Source organism: Cherax quadricarinatus, chromosome 4 (genome assembly GCF_038502225.1).
Source record: "Cherax quadricarinatus isolate ZL_2023a chromosome 4, ASM3850222v1, whole genome shotgun sequence".
NCBI classification, from domain to species: domain Eukaryota; kingdom Metazoa; phylum Arthropoda; class Malacostraca; order Decapoda; family Parastacidae; genus Cherax; species Cherax quadricarinatus.
Genome location: NC_091295.1, coordinates 1,869,086 through 1,890,889, shown reverse-complemented (window position 1 = coordinate 1,890,889; position 21,804 = coordinate 1,869,086). Strand labels below are relative to the sequence as shown.

Genomic DNA, 21,804 nt, shown 5'->3' with positions numbered 1-21,804 from the left:
GATTGAACTCGCTGTCAGAGAGTCTCGAAACTCCAGACCGTCGTGTCGCGTTTTGAGACTCTCTGACCGCGGGTTCAATCCTGCCCGTGGTATGGTTTGTTTGCAATCGTGTCATTACGATTTCGTGAGTCACGTTAAGAGAGGTACATTGTATTTGTTACAGTATTAAGAGGGGTTTACTTTGTGTTACAATATTAAGAGAGGTACACTGTATTTGTTGCAATATTAACCCTTAAACTGTCCAAACATAGATCTACGTTTGCACGCGTAGCGCTCCAAACGTAGATCAGTGTTTTATTTTTCATTCCTTCAAATTTGGCACAATACGCTTGAGTCGCCTAGAAATGAAAGAATGGGTCTGTGCTCTCAGTGTGCGCACTATTAAAAAAATCTGGGAGCACTTAGTACTTTATGTTAGCACCAGTTCAATTGAGCGCCAGCTAGAGCAAATAGTGTGGCAAACTCCAGGGATTCACTGATGCCATGTTGCATTAACACTCCCATTTAAAGAGGAAAGTAAAAATAGGTTAGATAAATACATGAAAGAGTGTTGGTGGGTGTGAGTTGGACCTGACAAGCTTGTGCTACTAAATCTGATGTCATGCTTCTTCCTTCAGTGGATGTGACCTGACTAGATGGGTCATTGGTCTAAGGGGGGGGGACATGTACCTGCCTTGCATGGGCCAGTAGGCCTGCTGCAGTGTTCCTTCTTTCTTTTGTTCTTATGTATTCGGCAGGCTGGCCGGCTGGCTTGCTTTGGCTGGCTGTCTGTCTATATCTCTATCTGTCTACATTATCTGTTTACATCTCTATCTGTGAGTAAGGGGCCAGTAACCCCTTCTCCTGTATATATTACTAAATGTAAAAGGAGAAACTTTCGTTTTTCCTTTTGGGCCACCCCGCCTCGGTGGGATACGGCCGGTGTGTTGAAAGAAAAGAAAGATCTCTGTCTATCTATATCTCTGTCTCACATGTACTCATAAGTTCAGTTATTATACATAGTGTAAATTACCTAGGATAATCCAAAAATTCCAGGCAAAGATAGACAGATAGACAGAAACATGTTTGTGTGTATCAGTGAAAACAAATACAGCCAGGGTTCCCCGAGCTCCCATTTATCAAGTGTCATCGAGCTGATAACAGATGTCATAACACGATTCTTCAAGGAGTGTGATATACATATACTCCAGGCAGACAGAAAGACAGATAAGCAGAGACAGACAGACAGACAGGTAGGCAGATAGACAGACAGGCAGATACAGACAGACAGACAGATAGATGCAGACATAAATAAACAGAGAGACAAGACATGTTTGTGTGTAACAGTGATAAATACAGTGAGGGTTAGCTGGAGCAGTGGGCATTTATCGAATGTCACTAAGCTGTCAACAATATAGGGATGCCTTTCATAACAACATGCTTCAAGGTATATGCCAGGGTATCTAAAACATTGCTGGGACCTATACATACTTTGTATATATTTCTAGACAATAGTAAATAACCCGGGCAGGTGTAAATGTTCACCCGTCAATGTGACTGTGACTATTTGAGCACTATTTCAGTACCTAATATTAGTGTCAGAACAAAGATTGGCTATGAAATTACAAGAACTATTATAAATTGTAATTATCAGAACATACTTTTTTTTTTCTCCTTTTTTTTTCTCTTTCCAACAAACTGGCCATATCCCACCAAGGCAGGGTGGCCCAAAAACAAAAATGAAAGTTTCTCTTTTTAATTTTTAATAATTTATACAAGAGAAGGGGTTACTAGCCCCTTGCTCCTGGCATTTTAGTCGCCTCTTACAACACGTATGGCTTACGGAGGAAGAATTCTGTTTCACTTCCCCATGGAGATAAAGGGAAATAAACAAGAACAAGAACTAGAAAGAAAATAGCAGAAATCCCAGAGGGGTGTGTATATACTATATGCTTGTACATGTATGTGTAGTGTGACCTAAGTGTAAGTAGAAGTAGCAAGACGTACCTGAAATCTTGCATGTTTGAGACAGAAAAAAGGACACCAGCAATCCTACCATCATGTAAAACAATTACAGGCTTTTGTTTTACACTCACTTGGCAGGATGGTAGTACCTCCCTGGGCAGTTGCTGTTTACCAACCTACTACTTAAAACATAAAAAATATTTAAAAATAAAAACAAGAAAATAAAGGTACATAGGCAACACTTCTGCAAGCGGCAGGAATCGATGTTGCTGTCAGGTGAGCATCCAGAGCCGATTTCACAGTCCTATATCTTGGTAAATACTGACCCTAAAAAAAATTTTTCATCCTCTAACATGTAGAAAAATGTGCTCTTCATTTAAAAAAAAAAAATAATTTTTCAAAATATTCGGAGCGCCACGTGAGTGAATATATATCTACTTTTGGACAGTTTAAGGGCTAAGAGGGGTTTATGGTATGTTACAATATTAACCCTTTCATGGTCCAAGGCCAAAATCGGAAGGGGTGCTCCAGTGTCCAAGAAATCTTGAAGAAAAAAAAAGAAAAAAATTTTTTTCTTACAGAATTAAAGAGTATATTTTTGTGAAGGTAATAAAACAAAACAAAACAAAATTTCTGATCAGTACTTACCGAGAGAGAGAGGCGAGAAGTTGACCCAAAATGACTGGGTGGCGGCAACATCAGTGATTTCCGCAAACTCGCATTTCTTTATTTTACATTTTTTATACTTTTTTCTTTTTTTTCTAATTCTTTTCTTTTCCTAGTAACATTTGTGGCCTGTGAGACCAATACTATATATAATGTATGTATATACACTCAGTGTATTGAACACAATAACTGCACTAAAGTTATTATTATAATATTGTTTACCACTTTTGTTTATTACAATAAACATACTAATGTTCTATTATATATTTACATATGTACAATAACTGAACATGTTTTTAGAACTGCTGCAGCTTGTTGAACTCCTTGAAACAAGGCACCATACATAGGCACCTTACATTCCTCGCACATAAACCGAGTGTCTTTGTATCTTTGTTGCTGTCGTTTTGTTTGTGCACAGACAACATATCTCTTCTGAGCAAATTTCTTCTTAGTTGCAGGAAGCTGTATTATAAAGTGATCACCTTCCCTCCTCAAACGCTTGGGTATATCCTGAGGAGTTCGAGGATGGTTTTGTGTAGCAGGTGTTGTTACCTGGTATTTCATTATGAGTTGTCTGACCAGACAGACAAAATTCACCATACGGTAGTCTATTGCCAGTCTTCACTTGGTACATATTATATGCATTAAGCATTGAAATGTCCATGAGATGGAAGAAAAGTTTCACGTACCACTTGTAACTCTTACGAACACAATCAACAAAGCCAATCCGCATGTCACATTTGTCAACCAAGTGCATGTTTTGTGTATAATCAATCACTGTCACTGGTTTTCAAATACGTTCATTAGTCACTCTATCAACTTTGCCACTGTCTTGCATTTCGTTACGGTGAATGGTTGTCAACAATGTGACATCTCATTTATCATGCCACCATAATGCCTTGATGTCATTGGCAGTAAACACCTGCACCTCTTCACCACAAGTGCCTGCGTTGAACCTGGGCATATGTTTATGATTAGAACACACTGTGCCACACGTCTGTCATGTTCACTTGCAAGAAATCACTGAGTAAAGGGCTTGTGTACCAGTTATCAGTATATAATGTATGCCCCTTACCAAGATAAGGTGCCATCATGCTTCTCACTACGTCACCTGAGATACCCATTAACCTCTTGGTATCTTTCAATGTTTTACTTCCCGTGTATACAACAATATCCAATACCAGGCCACTGTCACAGTCACCGAGTACAAACAGTCTTATACCAAAGCATTTCCTCTTGCTCGGTATATACTGTTTGAACGACAGTCTACCTTTGAACAAAATCAAAGACTCGTCAAGTACAAGATTCGAATGGATAAAAGCACATGTTGAACTTTTGTTTCAAATACATAAAAACATTTCTAATCTTGTATAACCTGTCACTTCTGTCATGCCTGGTTTTGTCAGAGAAGTGCAACATACGTAACAGTAAGATAAACCTGTTCACTGGGATGATTTTACTGAAGGCCGGGGTAGAAATTAGCCGATCTGTGGACCAGTATGATTTAATATTATGCTTATAGACGTGAGGCATAAACATTATTGTTGCAAAAAGCAAATACATTTCTGCAACAGTTGTCTCTTTCCACCGGTGTAGTCTTGATATGATCGTATTTGCCATGGTGTACTCAAAATACTTGTTACTTTCCCTGACAATAGTTTCCATCAAGGGCTGGTCAAAGAATAGTTCAAAGAATTCCAGTTCATTTGCAGTATTTCCAAGGGAACAAGTTGGTAGGATTCCACTTTGAGAGTCATCAAACTGGTGGGCTTGGGAACAAAATTGAGATTTTGCTGCCAATCCCAGGTGTGGTATGCTAGTGGATACTGGACATCATAAGCTGGTTGTGCTGGTAGTTGTAGTTGTGGTTGGGTGGTGGCTGACGCTCTGCTTTGTCCTTGAACTGAGGAGTCAGCAGCGTGGGTCCCAGCCTGGGCTGGTGAGTCATGCATGGCCATGGCACTACCATCACCACTACCACCACCTACTGATGCCTGTGGTCTACCCATGTCAAGTGTAGCCACATCATCCACACTATCACTGTCTATTCCTGGTGTAGGGCCACAGGATGTACTCCGTGATGTACTCCGTCCCCTGGGCACTGCATAGGGAACACTTCCCGAGCGCATGCAGCAGCGTATATACCGATGCTTCACTGGTGAATATGTTTCCTCACTATCACTACTTGAATGATCGTCAAGAGCAATAAAATCACAATCCACATCACTATCATCATCATTACTGAAGTCAAAGGCCTGGCCACACGAAAATAATAGTTTTCTCTTGCGATGAGGTACAACTGAACGTGACTGAGGCATGCCCACACCAGAGGTAGAAGATTGAGGATTGTCAGGGTTTTGTGCACTATTATTGATATCCTGGTCATTCTTTTCGGTCACTAACTAATCAAAGCCAAAGAATTCGTCTTCATTTCCACTTCCATCAGAGTCAGAACTATCAGATGGGAAGAGGAGAGTCCCAATTTTCCTTTGAGTGAGAGCTGCCTTGCGATGAGGCATGGTGAACAAAGGTAACTGAGCCGGTGTTCCCATAATGCTATGCGGGCGCCTAGAATTTTTGTTTATGGCGCACACACACCATGCGGACCCATTCTCTCACATGTAGGCCTACCAGCCCTTCCGCGCTAAATTTGATGCCTCTAGAATTTTGGCATAGATCTACGATTTGGACCCTGAACGTAAAGCCGTAGGTCTACAGCACGAACCCTGAAAGGGTTAAGAAAGGTACACTGTATTTGTTACAATATTAACCCTTAAACTGTCCAAACATAGATCTACGTTTGCGCGCGTAGCGCTCCGAACATTGCTCTACTTATTTTACATAAACGATGTAAAATCGAACATAGATCTATGCATGCGAATGTAGATCTACGTTTGGACAGTTTGAGGGTTAAGAGGGGGTCCACTGTGTTGCAGTATTAAGGGAGGTGCACTGTATTTGTTAAAATATTAAGAAGGTTCCATTGCAGTTTACTAATCATGTTAATCACTATAGATTATTGCTAGGCTGGCCAGTGCCTCGGTGCCAGTTTACCTGGAGTTTACCTGGAGAGGGTTTCAGGGGTCAAAGCCCCTGCGGCCCGGTATGAGACCAGGCCGCATAGTGGATCAGGGTCTGATCAACCAGGCTGTTACTGCTGGCCGCATGCAAGCTGACGTATGAACCACTGCCCGGTTGGTCAGGTACTGACTTTAGGTGCTTGTCCAGTGCCTTTGTGAAGACAGCCAGGGGTGTATTGTTAATCACCCTTACTTATGCTGGGGGGCAATTGAACAGTCTTAGGCCCCGGACCACTTATTGTGTTCTCTCTCAGTGTACAGTGGACCCTCGCCTTATGATATTAACCCATTGACTGTTTTGGTTGTATATATACGTCTTACGAGCCAGTGTTTCAGACGTATATATACTCAAGGTAGTAGGTTGGTAGACAGCAACCACCCAGGGAAGTACTACCGTCCTGCCAGATGACTGTGAAACAGAAACCTGTAACTGTTTTACATGATGGTAGGATTGCTGGTTTTCTTTTTCTGTCTCATAAACACGCTAAGATAACAGGGATATCTTGCTACTCCTACTTACACTTTGGTCACACTTCACAGACACGCACATGCATATATATATATATACATACATCTAGGTTTTTCTCCTTTTTCTAAATAGCTCTTGTTCTTTTTTATTTCTTCTATTGTCCATGGGGAAGTGGAAAAGAATCTTTCCTCCGTAAGCCATGCGTGTCGTATGAGGCGACTAAAATGCCGGGAGCAATGGGCTAGTAACCCCTTCTCCTGTATACATTTACTAAAAAAGAGAAGAAGAAAAACTTTATAAAACTGGGTTGCTTAAATGTGCGTGGATGTAGTGCGGATGACAAGAAACAGATGATTGCTGATGTTATGAATGAAAAGAAGTTGGATGTCCTGGCCCTAAGCGAAACAAAGCTGAAGGGGGTAGGAGAGTTTCAGTGGGGGGAAATAAATGGGATTAAATCTGGAGTATCTGAGAGAGTTAGAGCAAAGGAAGGGGTAGCAGTAATGTTAAATGATCAGTTATGGAAGGAGAAAAGAGAATATGAATGTGTAAATTCAAGAATTATGTGGATTAAAGTAAAGGTTGGATGCGAGAAGTGGGTCATAATAAGCGTGTATGCACCTGGAGAAGAGAGAAATGCAGAGGAGAGAGAGAGATTTTGGGAGATGTTAAGTGAATGTATAGGAGCCTTTGAACCAAATGAGAGAGTAATTGTGGTAGGGGACCTGAATGCTAAAGTAGGAGAAACCTTTAGAGAGGGTGTGGTAGGTAAGTTTGGGGTGCCAGGTGTAAATGATAATGGGAGCCCTTTGATTGAACTTTGTATAGAAAGGGGTTTAGTTATAGGTAATACATATTTTAAGAAAAAGAGGATAAATAAGTATACACGATATGATGTAGGGCGAAATGACAGTAGTTTGTTGGATTATGTATTGGTAGATAAAAGACTGTTGAGTAGACTTCAGGATGTACATGTTTATAGAGGGGCCACAGATATATCAGATCACTTTCTAGTTGTAGCTACACTGAGAGTAAAAGGTAGATGGGATACAAGGAGAATAGAAGCATCAGGGAAGAGAGAGGTGAAGGTTTATAAACTAAAAGAGGAGGCAGTTAGGGTAAGATATAAACAGCTATTGGAGGATAGATGGGCTAATGAGAGCATAGGCAATGGGGTCGAAGAGGTATGGGCTAGGTTTAAAAATGTAGTGTTAGAGTGTTCAGCAGAAGTTTGTGGTTACAGGAAAGTGGGTGCAGGAGGGAAGAGGAGCGATTGGTGGAATGATGATGTAAAGAGAGTAGTAAGGGAGAAAAAGTTAGCATATGAGAAGTTTTTACAAAGTAGAAGTGATGCAAGGAGGGAAGAGTATATGGAGAAAAAGAGAGAAGTTAAGAGAGTGGTGAAGCAATGTAAAAAGAGAGCAAATGAGAGAGTGGGTGAGATGTTATCAACAAATTTTGTTGAAAATAAGAAAAAGTTTTGGAGTGAGATTAACAAGTTAAGAAAGCCTAGAGAACAAATGGATTTGTCAGTTAAAAATAGGAGAGGAGAGTTATTAAATGGAGAGTTAGAGGTATTGGGAAGATGGAGGGAATATTTTGAGGAATTGTTAAATGTTGATGAAGATAGGGAAGCTGTGATTTCGTGTATAGGGCAAGGAGGAATAACATCTTGTAGGAGTGAAGAAGAGCCAGTTGTGAGTGTGGGGGAAGTTCGTGAGGCAGTAGGTAAAATGAAAGGGGGTAAGGCAGCCGGGATTGATGGGATAAAGATAGAAATGTTAAAAGCAGGTGGGGATATAGTTTTGGAGTGGTTGGTGCAATTATTTAATAAATGTATGGAAGAGGGTAAGGTACCTAGGGATTGGCAGAGAGCATGCATAGTTCCTTTGTATAAAGGCAAAGGGGATAAAAGAGAGTGCAAAAATTATAGGGGGATAAGTCTGTTGAGTGTACCTGGTAAGGTGTATGGTAGAGTTATAATTGAAAGAATTAAGAGTAAGACGGAGAATAGGATAGCAGATGAACAAGGAGGCTTTAGGAAAGGTAGGGGGTGTGTGGACCAGGTGTTTACAGTGAAACATATAAGTGAACAGTATTTAGATAAGGCTAAAGAGGTCTTTGTGGCATTTATGGATTTGGAAAAGGCGTATGACAGGGTGGATAGGGGGGCAATGTGGCAGATGTTGCAAGTGTATGGTGTAGGAGGTAGGTTACTGAAAGCAGTGAAGAGTTTTTACGAGGATAGTGAGGCTCAAGTTAGAGTATGTAGGAAAGAGGGAAATTTTTTCCCAGTAAAGGTAGGCCTTAGACAAGGATGTGTGATGTCACCGTGGTTGTTTAATATATTTATAGATGGGGTTGTAAGAGAAGTAAATGCGAGGGTCTTGGCAAGAGGCGTGGAGTTAAAAGATAAAGAATCACACACAAAATGGGAGTTGTCACAGCTGCTCTTTGCTGATGACACTGTGCTCTTGGGAGATTCTGAAGAGAAGTTGCAGAGATTGGTGGATGAATTTGGTAGGGTGTGTAAAAGAAGAAAATTAAAGGTGAATACAGGAAAGAGTAAGGTTATGAGGATAACAAAAAGATTAGGTGATGAAAGATTGAATATCAGATTGGAGGGAGAGAGTATGGAGGAGGTGAACGTATTCAGATATTTGGGAGTGGACGTGTCAGCGGATGGGTCTATGAAAGATGAGGTGAATCATAGAATTGATGAGGGAAAAAGAGTGAGTGGTGCACTTAGGAGTCTGTGGAGACAAAGAACTTTGTCCTTGGAGGCAAAGAGGGGAATGTATGAGAGGATAGTTTTACCAACGCTCTTATATGGGTGTGAAGCGTGGGTGATGAATGTTGCAGCGAGGAGAAGGCTGGAGGCAGTGGAGATGTCATGTCTGAGGGCAATGTGTGGTGTGAATATAATGCAGAGAATTCGTAGTTTGGAAGTTAGGAGGAGGTGCGGGATTACCAAAACTGTTGTCCAGAGGGCTGAGGAAGGGTTGTTGAGGTGGTTCGGACATGTAGAGAGAATGGAGCGAAACAGAATGACTTCAAGAGTGTATCAGTCTGTAGTGGAAGGAAGGCGGGGTAGGGGTCGGCCTAGGAAGGGTTGGAGGGAGGGGGTAAAGGAGGTTTTGTGTGCGAGGGGCTTGGACTTCCAGCGGGCATGCGTGAGCGTGTTTGATAGGAGTGAATGGAGACAAATGGTTTTTAATACTTGACGTGCTGTTGGAGTGTGAGCAAAGTAACATTTATGAAGGGATTCAGGGAAACCGGCAGGCCGGACTTGAGTCCTGGAGATGGGAAGTACAGTGCCTGCACTCTGAAGGAGGGGTGTTAATGTTGCAGTTTAAAAACTGTAGTGTAAAGCACCCTTCTGGCAAGACAGTGATGGAGTGAATGATGGTGAAAGTTTTTCTTTTTCGGGCCACCCTGCCTTGGTGGGAATCGGCCAGTGTGATAATAAAAAAAAAAATAATAAAATTCTAGCGGCTTCAAATCAAGCGGAAGAAAGCTGGTAGGCCCACATGTGAGAGAATGGGTCTGTGTGGTCAGTGTGCATCACATAAAAAAAATCCTGCAGCACACAGTGTGTAATGAGAAAAAAAAAAACTGATCGTTTTTTTTGGATTAAAACGCCGACTTTGAGGTGTATTTTCGTATAGTATTTATCGATGTATTTGCATTTTCATGGTCTTAGGTGATAAAATGGAAAACATATTACAGAAATAGAGATGATTTTCATTACTTTGACAATGAAAACGACCTTGAAACTGAGCTCAAAGTAGCGGAAATGTTCGATTTTTACCAATGTTCAGGAGTAAACAAATCACACCACACGTCCAATACACGTCAACTGGGGAGTCTAATATTCTTTCACTAGTGCACTGATATTATTTATACCATTTTTACAATAATGCAGTAGTCTGCATAACAGTAAATTTTGTATTTTTTTGTATGAATAAAAAATCAAAATAGAAAGAAATAATAATATAAGAGGGGCCTAGAGATGTGACTAATGAACAGAGGATATGTTATTTTAGTGCCAAGAATGTCTACCTTGTTTATTCTGGACCCTATTTTGAAATTGGCATCTTTTTTAGTTTGCGTGAAATTGGCCAAATTGCCAATTTCTGACCACAATATTGGGTAGTCCAAATTGGTAAATGGGAGATTTCTTGTACTCAGCTGATAGATAAAATGGAGTTCTAAAGAAGTAGCTATGAGTTTGGTAAACTGGAACAACGGAATTGGCTGAAAATAGGGCTCAAAGTCAGCGAAAACGCCGATACGCATATGTCGCCGAGACCGCTAACTTCGCGGGAGCGTAATTCCATGAGTTTTCTACCAAATTTCGAACTTTTGGTGTCATTACCATCGGGAAAAGATTCTCTATCATTTCATAAGAAATTTTTTTTTTTTTTTTTTTTTTTCCAAAAAATTAACAACATAGAATGACAGTTTCAGAAAGGGGCCTGAAACAGTCAAAGGGTTAATCCATTCCTGAGAGCTCATCGTAAGCCGAAATTATTGTTAGCCGAATTAATTTTCCCCATAAGAAATAATGGAAATCAAATTAATTCGTTCCTGACACCAAAAGTCTGAAAAAAAAAATTTTTACCACATGAAATATTAATTTTAATACACACAAACTGAAGAAGACATGCACAATTACTACTCTACTAAGTTAAGAATACATGACACATACCTTTATTGAAGACCTGGTGATGATTGATGGGATGGGAGGAGGGGAGACTGTGGAAGTTATTGTTTAAAAGGGGAATCCCCTTCCATTAGGACTTGAGGTAGCAAGTTCTTTTCCGGAGTTACTTCCCTTCTTCTTTTAATGCCACTAGGACCAGCTTGAGAGTCACTGGATCTCTGTCGCACAACAAATCTGTCCATAGAGCTCTGTACCTCCCGTTCCTTTAAGACTTTCCTAAATGGGCCATAACATTGTCATTGTACATGTTGCCAACACGGCTTGCAGTAGCTGTGTCAGGGTGATTTTCGTCGATAAAGGTTTGCAGCTCAACCCACTTTGCACACATTTCCTTAATCTCTTTTTTTCAATTCCATACTTTTTCTCACCCTTTTTACCACAGGGATGGCACTAGAAACTTTCTTGGGGTTCATGATGACTTACTTTGCAGTTACAAGCACTAAAAACACTGGGATAATGTAAAATGTACCGAATGTATGTGTAGATGCGACCACACTGGCAGGCTTGTAAACACTGGCGCTGAGGCCACACATGGGACGTGTCCTGGACGAATCACGTAAGGCGAGTTTATTGTGAGGCGAGACAAAACTTTTGTGCTCAAATGCTTCGTATGGCGGATTTAAAGTAACGCGATGCATTCGTAAGGTGGGGGTCCACTGTACTTGTGGCGCCCCTGCTTTTCATCGGGGGAATGTTGCATCTCCTGCTGAGCCTTTTGCTTTCATAGAGAGTGATTATCGTATGCAGATTTGGTACCAATCCTTCCAGGACCTTCCAAGTGTATATTATCATGTATCTCTCTCGCCTGCATTCGAGGGAATATGGATCAATGACCTTTAACAGTTCCCAGTAGTTTAAGTGCCTTATCATACTTATGTGTGCCGTGAAAGTTATTTGTACACTCTCAGGTCTGCAATGTCACAGCCTTGAAGGGGGCCGTTAGTGTACTGCAGTATTCCAGCCTAGAGAGCACAAGCAATTTGAAGAGAATCATCATGGGCTTGGCGTCCCTAGTTTTGAAGGTCCTCATTATCCATCCTATCATTTTCCTAGTGGATGAGGTAGATACATTGTTGTGGTCTTTGAAGGCGTGATCCTCTGACATTATCACTCCAGGTCCTTTACATTACTTTTCCACTCTATTGTATGGTTAGAATTTGTTGTGTACCCTGACACATTTTTAATATCATCAAGTTTCCCATATCTGAGGAGTTGAAATTTCTCCTCGTTGAACTTCATTTTGTTTTGAGTGGCCCATTCGAAGATTTGGTTGATGTCCGTTTGGAGTCTCATGGTGTGTTTAATGGAGGTCACTGCCTTGGTAATCCGGGTGTCATCCGCTAAGGAAGACACAGAGTTATGGCTTACATCTCTGTCAGAAATGAGGATGAGTAATAGAATGGGAGCGAGTGCTGTACCTTGTGGAACAGAGCGTTTTACCGTGGCTGCCTGGGACTTTACTCTGTTTAGTATTACTCTTTGTGTTCTATTTGTCAGGAAGTTGTAGATCCATCTACCAACTTTTCCCGTTATTCCTTTATCACACATTTGTGCTCTATTACACCATGGTCACACTTGTCTAAAGCTTTTGCAAAGTCTGTGTATACTACATCTGTATTTTGTTTATCCTCTATAGCATCCAGGACCTTGTCATAGTGGTCCAGTAGCTGGGACAGGCAGGAGCAATGTGCTCTAAACCCATGTTGCCCTGGGTTGTGTAATTGATAGGTATCTAGGTAGTTGACGATCTTGCTTCTTAGAACCCTCTCAAAGATTTTTATGATATGGGATGTTAGTGCTAATGGTCTGTAGTTCTTTGCAATTGTTTTACTGCCACTGGACTGGACGACTGGTGATGGAGAGGTGCTACTGGCTAACAGTGATGGACTGGTGATGAAGGAAGAGGTGCTACTGGCTAACAGTGATGGACTGGTGATGAAGGGAGAGGTGCTACTGGCTAACAGTGATGGACTGGTGATGAAGGAAGAGGTGCTACTGGCTAACAGTGATGGACTGGTGATGAAGGGAGAGGTGCTACTGGCTAACAGTGATGGACTGGTGATGAAGGGAGAGGTGCTACTGGCTAACAGTGATGGACTTGTGATGAAGGGAGAGGTGCTACTGGCTAACAGTGATGGACTGGTGATGAAGGGAGAGGTGCTACTGGCTAACAGTGATGGACTGGTGATGAAGGGAGAGGTGCTACTGGCTAACAGTGATGGACTGGTGATGAAGGGAGAGGTGCTACTTGCTAGAAGTGACTGACTGGTGATTGTTTTGTTCTTGTATGCCGATATAAATTGTGATGAATGGTTTTGAAAACTGACAAGTTGAAGATTGAGACACTTATGCAGCATATGGGAATCTTTATTTAGGAAACGTTTCGCCACACAGTGTCTTAATCAGTCCAATACAAAGCAGAACGGTGTAAGGAGAGGAGGAGTTTGAGGTTATCAGTCCCTCAGCCTGGAGTCGATGTGTTCAGTCCATCAGTCTTGTAGAATGTGCAGCATAGGGCTGTAGATGTGGCTTATATACTGCTTTGTATTGGACTGATGAAGCCACTGTGTGGCGAAACGTTTCCTAAATAAATATGTTGCATAAGTGTCTCAATCTCCAATATAAATTGTTTAACTGTGTTTGTCTTGTGTTTGCCTGCAGGTACAAAGACAGAATTCAGCAACATGTTTGAGCGACCCATCCAGAATGGTCAGTGTGTGGACTCAACCCCCCAGGACATGAAGTTGATGAGATACCGTGCTCACGTACTACACTCACTACTTGAGGGTTTTGTCCAGAGGTTAGTACCTGAGCTTTTCTCCAGAGGTTAGTACCTGAACTTTTGTCCAGTGGTTAGCACCTGAGATTTTGTCCAGAGGTTAGTATATGAAGTTTTGTCCAGACATTAGTACCTGACATTTTGTCCAGATGATATTACCTAAGGTTTTGTCTAGAGGATAGTACCTGAGGTTTTGCCCAGAGGATTGTACCTGAGGTTTTGTCCAGAGGATAGTACCCGAGGTTTTGTCCTGAGGTTAGTACCTGAGGTTTTGTCAAAAGGTTAGTGCCTGAGGTTTTGTCCAGAGGTTAGTACCTGAGGTTTTGTCCAGAGGTTAGTACCTGAGAGTTTGTCCAGAGGTTAGTACCTGAGGTTTTGTCCAGAGGTTAGTACCTGAGGTTTTGTCCAGAGGTTAGTACTTGAGGTTTTGTCCAGAGGTTAGTACCTGAGGTTTTGTCCAGAGGTTAGTACCTGAGGTTAAATTTGGTGTTTTATCCCTTTCATTGTCCAGTCTGGAATGGTAGAAAATTTTGGGGGGAAGAAAATGATGCCAGAAGTACAAAATGTGATGGAAAACTTATGTAATTACACAGGCACAAAGTTGGCGGTCTTGGTGCTGTTTACTGACAGGCAACTTTGAGTCCTATTTGAAGCCAATTCTGTTGTTCCTTTTGACCAAATTCTTAGCTGTTTCACTGTGCCCCCATTGTACCATGACAGTAGTGTCGCACCATAATGACATGATAGTGTCACACCACCGTGACGTGGTAGTGTCACACCACCATGACGTGGTAGTGTCAAACCACCGTGACATGGTAATGTCACACCACCATGACACGGTGTCACACCACCATGACATGGTAGTGTCACACCATGATGTGGTAGTGTCACATCACCATGACATGATTGTGTTGTATGTTTTCCATGATTTTTTACCACAATAGTCATATAAACTCTGCTGGTAAATTCAGACTATCATTGTTTTAATAGTTATAATAGTCATTAAATCTCCATGGGGAAGTGGAACAGAATTCTTCCTCCGTAAGCCATGCATGTCGTAAGAGGCAACTGAAATGCCGGGAGCAAGGGGCTGGTAACCCCTTCTCCTGTATATGTCACTAAATTTGAAAGGAGAAACTTTCGTTTTTCCTTTTGGGCCACCCCGCCTCGGTGGGATACGGCCGGTGTGTTGAAAGAAAGAAAGAAAGAATAGTCATTAATGTTGCAGTTTTATAAACTGTAGTGTAAGTGCACCTCTGGCAAGACAGTGATGCAGTGAATGATGAAAGTCTTTCTTTTTTGGGCCATCCTGCCTTGGTGGGAAACAGCCGATGTGTTAATTAAAAAAAAAATATATGTACTTGTACTATAGCTGTGAGTTGTTTCCAGAGTTGTTCATTCCTGGCTGCAGCCTGGCCTGGGGTCACACACCTCTCTCTTGCTTTCTGGTGAAGTAGGCTGTTGCTGTCAGCAGTCTGCTGACACACGTACACACACACACACACACACACACACACACACACACACACACACACACACACACACACACACACACACACACACACACACACACACACACATACACACACATACACACACATACACACACATACACACACATACACACACATACACATACACACACATACACACACACACACACATACACACACATACACACACACACACACACACACACACACACACACACACACACACACACACACACACACACACACACACACACACACACACACACTCTCATTCATTCATTTCAAAATGTTGCGTTAATGTTAGATATGTGTACAAGTGTCACTATGAAAACTGTTGTTGTAAGTAGGTAATATTTGTGTTGTTGCAGGCGAGGACACACAGTGTTAGCGAATACTCTGCCAGAGAAGGAGGAGCATGTGTTGCTGTGTCGGATGACGGAGATCCAGCGAAAGCTCTACTCTACCTTCATGTCAGAGCTGGCCGCCACTAAGGCTATGGCGAACCCTCTCAAAGCTTTTGCTATATGTTGCAAGGTGAGTGTTGCTATACCTTATGTTAATGTGTTGTGTTGCTAGTACCAACACTGACTTACTAGACCTCAGAAGTTGTAAGTTGAGAGTTGATGTACATCATGGTAAAGTGATGCTACCACCAACATCCTGGGTAATGACATCATAGATCTGGAGGTGAAATGCTTCTTGCTGTTTTCTAAAATACACAACGTTTGTGTCCTTATGAAGCAGTTGAGAGTAATTGTGGTAGGGGACCTGAATGATAAAGTAGGAGAAACAGTTAAAGAGGGCATGGTAAGTAAGTTTAGGGTCCCAGGGATAAATAATAATGAGGGGACTTTAATTTGGCCGATGTCTTGGTAAAAAAAAACTTTAATTGACCTTTGTATACATAGAGGTTTGGTAAGAGGTAATAAATATTTTAAGAAAAAAGATGATAAATAAATCCACAAGTTATAATATAGGACAATGAAAATAGTTTGTTGGATTAATGGTTATTTGAAAAATACATGGCATTGCTACATCGGCATAAAATTGCCCAATGTTGAACATATTTTGGCAAGTTCTTCGTCATGGTACCAGGTGCTAATAACAACAGCAGTTAGTTTCTCCACAGTTGAGCAGTCCTGTTTCATGATCTTACATTTGGTTATTGCCCATAGATATATAATGTTTTTGATGTGTACAGCAGGGATCAATGATAAGGCTTTGTAGGTGTCGTGTAGCTTTATTGGTTCTTGGTACACAGGCAGTGTGTTATGGTGATGGGCCAGGTCTATGTCTGCCCATGCCTGCAAGGGATAGAGTGAAAGTAGGCTTGTTGGCTCTAGGCTGCCTGGTGAGAGAGTGAGAGGAAGGCAGGGTGGTGCAGACTGAGCTTGGTAGGCCTATAGATGTCAGTACCAGCATGGCGCAAAATATGAACCTGACTGGGCATACATTGCTCAACCACCTACCCATGGTCATCTTCGACCATGGCCTGGCCACTCGAAAATAATAGTTTTCTCTTGCGACGAGGTACAACTGAACGTGACTGATGCATGCCCACACCAGAGGTAGAAGGTTGAGGATCTTCAGGATATCCTGCACTATTTTCGATATCCTGGTCATTGCTTTCGATCACTAATTGATCATAGCCATAGAATTCTTCATTTCCACTTCCATCAGAGTCTGAACTATCATTTAAGAAGAGGAGAGTCAAAATTCGCCTCAGAGTGAGAGCTGCCTTGCGGCGAGGCACGGTGAACAAAGCTAACTGAGGCAGCGTTCCCACAATGCCATGCAGGCACCTAGAATTTTTGTTTATGGCACACACACACCATGCAGACCCGTTCTCTCAGATGTAGGCCTACCAGCCTTCTAGTGCTAAATTTGACGCTGCTAGAATTTTGGCATAGATCTACGGCACGGACCCTGAAAGAGTTAAGAAAAATTTCAACAGATTTATCAGTGGCAACTTCTGGATGTGTTGTTTTAGTAGTGTTGCAAGTGAACAAACACATGTACACCTTCATAGGAACTTTGTCAGCAGTTTTAGTTAATTCTTTCACTGTCCAGACCCCTAAAATTAATGTTGCTCTCAGTGCCTCCCTCCCCCACACCTCTTTTTTTTTTTTTAATTCCAGTTTAAAAAGTAAAAAAAAAAAAAGTAGACATTTCAGGTACTAAAATAACTTATCCTCTGTTCATTAATCATGTCTTCAGGTCTCTGATATATTACACTTGCCTTCCAGTTTGAATTGTTGTTCACAAAAAAGTCAAGAATTTACTTTATTTCTTGTATAATAAAATTTAACCAGGAATGATTGGCCATGGTTTTTGACATCCCAGTATTTGAATCAGACTTATTAAAAACCCACAAAACAAACTTCAAGTGATGAAATAATGGATATCAGATTAGAGGGAGGGAGTATAGAGGAAGTGAATATGTTCAAATATTTAGAAGTGGACTTGTCAGCAGATGGGTCTGTGAAAGATCTGGTGAATCATAGAGTTGGTGAAGGGAAAAAAGGTAAGTGGTGCATTAAGGCATCTGTGGAGACAATGTTATCCATGGAAATAAAGAGGGGAATGTTTGAGAATATAGCGGTAGCAACACTTATTTGGGTGTGAAACATGGGTGGTGAATGTTGCAACAAGAATGCTGGAGGCAGTGGAGATGTCATGTCTGAAGGCAATGTGCAGTGTGAATACATGTATTATGCAGATAATTCATAGCTTAGAGATTAGAAGGGAGTGCGGGGTTACTAAAAGTATTATCAAGAGGAAAGAAGAGGGGTTGTTGAGATGGTTTGGACATTTAAAGAGGTTGGAACAAAATGGGATGAGTTGGAGGGAGTATAAATCTGTAGTGGAAGGAAGGTAGGGTAGGGGTTGTCTTAGGAAAGGCTGGAGGGAGGGGGTAAAGGAAGTTTTGCATGCGAGGGGCTTAGACTTCCTGCAAATGTGTGTGAGCATGTAAGCTACTTTGAGCTCAATTTCAAGCTACACTCATTCCTGAAACCAATCAGAATCATATTTATTTTTGTTATATATCTTCCATTCTATCATGTGAGACCTAGAAACCATAAAAACCATCAGAAAATACACTGCAAATTCACTATTTTATACCAACAACACGGTCACACTTCTTTCCCATTATGCATTGTGTGGTCAGGATTATTTTTATATGGTGCAATCTTACCACAGCAACCCATTTTCTCATATCTAGGCCCAAATTTAGCACTCGCTGCTTATCTGAGTGAGCTGAACTTATGGCGTAGAATTACAATTGGACAGAGACTGAAAACCCGTAGTATTGTGGCACTGACAATGATAGGGTTAAAGCTACTTTCATCCTTGAAAATAAAATGGTATCTGTTTCAACAGTATGTCTGACATTCTATTAAATGATACCAAGAAACAGCCAATAAAAACATAAAAAAAGCATCTAAGGTTGCTATTTTAAACCAGACATAATGTCAAGACTTTTGTTTTATCCATCATGCACAGCTTGGGGCAGGATTTTTTTTTTACACTGTAGACTCCACACAGGCTCATTCTCTCGTATCTAAACTGTGAAGAATTGTAGATTCTTCAACATCATCTCATAATCTCTGCAGAGATCATGAATAATACTCAGTTTCCAAAGAAGAATATCTAGTTCTGTCAGTGAATGGCTAGTTTTGCTGTGTCTGCTGTGCTTAAGCAGGTTATTTCTGTCTTGTTCAAGCAGACTTTCTCTTCAGGCATAATGTTAGCCTGTTGTTGAGGCCAGTTATATTCATTAGGGTGGCTGGCAGCTAGGTCCACAGAGCCATAAGTTACTGTTCACAGAATTCTTCAGTTGGACACTGCGAGACAGCATGTCGGCTGGATTCTCCTTTGTAGATGGAACAAAAGAAAAGTCTCTGTGTCTCTGTTATTTTTTCTACATGATATTGTACAGTGGCCACAAAAAAAATCTATACATTAGCAATTTCTGGACAATAAAATGAAAAAATGCAACTTAATGTATGCACATGTATTTTATTTTCACTTTTTAGCATCCAACTAGTACTTAGTCATGTTACCAATGTTCTTTATCACCATCTTAAGTCACCTGGGCATCAAAGTGGCGAGGGTGGAGAAGGTGTTCATGTTCATCCAAAGCTTCTTCAGTGACTCCTTCAGGTCTGTGATGTTAGTGGGTCGAGCTTTTGCTGTCTCATTTTTCATCACATGTCAGGCATTCTTGATAGGATTTAGGTCAGGTGAAGTGCCTGACCACTCCAAAACACTGATATTATTGTCCTTGAGGAACTTTTTCACTCCTTTTGCCTTATGGGCAGGGGCACCATCATGAATAAAAATAATGACACTCGTGAATGTTCCATTATTATTATTATAATCAAGGGGGAAGCGCTAAACCCGGAGGATTATACAGCGCCTGGGGGGGATGGATGTGGAAGGCATTCAGGCTTAATTCGGGGAACTGGAGCACAGATCCAATTCCCTAAATCAAGAGCCCCTCACCAACATCAAGGAACCTTCCTTGAGGGTTGTGAATGTTCCAAAATGTCAGCATGTGGTCCCTTAACACCTCAATATACAGTGGACCCCCAGATAACATATTTAATCCGTTCCAGACAGTTTGTCTTATACCGAATCTGACCTAATCCGAATTAATTTTCCCCATAAGAAATAATGGAAATCCAATTAATCCGTTCCAGATACCCAAAAGTATTAAACAAAATAATTTTTTACATGAAATATACATTTCTCTACACAGAAAACAATGAGACATGCAGAGTAAAACATTACTAAAATGACACTTTCCTTTATTGAAGACTTATTGATGAGTGATGAGACAGGAGGAGGGGAGAGGATGGAGGTGTACTATTGTTTGAAAGGGGAATCCCCTTCCATAAAGACTTCAGGTACCAAGTCCTTTTCTGGGGTTACTTCCCTTATTTGTTTTTTAATGCCACTAGAACCAGCTTAAGAGTCACTGGACCCCTGTGGCACTAAATATCTGTCAAGAGAGCTGTGTTTCTGGTGCATCTTTAAGATTTCCCTAAAATGGGACACAACATTATCATTGTAGATGTTGCCAGCACGGCCCGCAGCAGCTGTGTCAGGGTGATGTTCATTCATAAATGTTTGCACATAAGAAAGCAGGGACACTGCAGCAGGCCTGTTGGCCCATACTAGGCAGGTCCTTCACAAACCATCCCACTAACAGAATCATATTTGCCCAACCCACTTTTCAGTGCTTCCCAAGCAATAAGCTTTGATAATTCTATTCACTCATGTGCAAGTCCTAATCAAATCAAATCATGTGTGTGGGGAAGTACCCTGTCTGGTATGTGGGGAAGCACCCTGGCTGGTGTGTGTGTGTGTGTGTGTGTGTGGAAGTACCCTGGTTGGTGTGTGTGGAAGTACCCTGGCTGGTGTGTGGGGAAGCACCCTGGCTGGTGTGTGTGTGTGTGTGTGTGGAAGTACCCTGGTTGGTGTGTGTGGAAGTACCCTGGCTGGTGTGTGGGGAAGCACCCTGACTGGTGTGTGTGTGTGTGTGGAAGTACCCTGGTTGGTGTGTGTGGAAGTACCCTGGCTGGTGTGTGGGGAAGTACCCTGGCTGGTATGTGGGGAAGCACCCTGGCTGGTGTGTGTGTGTGGAAGTACCCTGGTTGGTGTGTGTGGAAGTACCCTGGTTGGTGTGTGTGGAAGTACCCTGGTTGGTGTGTGGAAGTATCCTGGCTGGTGTGTGGGGAGGTACCCTGGCTGGTGTGTGGGGAAGTACCCTGGCTGGTGTGTGGGGAAGTACCCTGGCTGGTGTGTGGGGAAGTACCATGGCTGGTGTGTGGGGAAGTACCCTGGCTGGTGTGTGGGGAAGTACCTTGGCTGGTATGTGGGGAAGTACCCTGGCTGGTGTGTGGGGGAAGTACCCTGGCTGGTGTGTGGGGGAAGTACCCTGGCTGGTGTGTGGGGAAGTACCCTGGCTGGTGTGTGGGGAAGTACCCTGGCTGGTGTGTGGGGGAAGTACCCTGGCTGGTATATGGGGAAGTATCCTGGCTGGTGTGTGGGGAAGTACCCTGGCTGGTATGTGGGGAAGTATCCTGGCTGGTGTGTGGGGAAGTACCTTGGCTGGTATGTGGGGAAGTACCCTGGCTGGTGTGTGGGGGAAGTACCCTGGCTGGTGTGTGGGGGAAGTACCCTGGCTGGTGTGTGGGGAAGTACCCTGGCTGGTGTGTGGGGAAGTACCCTGGCTGGTGTGTGGGGGAAGTACCCTGGCTGGTATATGGGGAAGTATCCTGGCTGGTGTGTGGGGAAGTACCCTGGCTGGTATGTGGGGAAGTACCCTGGCTGGTGTGTGGGGGAAGTACCCTGGCTGGTATGTGGGGAAGTACCCTGGCTGGTGTACCACCATCACTACCACCACCACTTTCGTATCTTTCTACAAACTTTTTCTTGAATTCTATAGTGTTTCTCACTCTCTTTAGCAAAGAGCTGGCACTAGAAGCTTTCTTCGGCCCGTTTGTAGTGATTGGTGAGACATATCCTAAAGAATCAAAGCATTTAATACCACCAACAGTAAACTACATTTGATAAGTTTACTGCATATTTTATTGTTTCATTCTTCGGGGCTTGAAGTGTCTTCCTGTGTATTCCAGATG

The 21,804-nt window shown here is 42.1% G+C and overlaps 1 protein-coding gene across 2 annotated transcripts in view; it reads left to right on the top strand.

The window, feature by feature from the left end:
• Positions 1–21,804, top strand: part of LOC128689663 (uncharacterized) — a 179,857-nt gene that overhangs the window by 79,731 nt on the left and 78,322 nt on the right. For both annotated transcript variants that reach the window (XM_070093973.1, XM_070093971.1), the window contains exons 6-7: positions 13,547–13,685; positions 15,526–15,691. In XM_070093973.1, the coding sequence (XP_069950074.1) occupies positions 13,547–13,685; positions 15,526–15,691 (305 nt within the window). The remainder of the gene's footprint in view (positions 1–13,546; positions 13,686–15,525; positions 15,692–21,804) is intronic.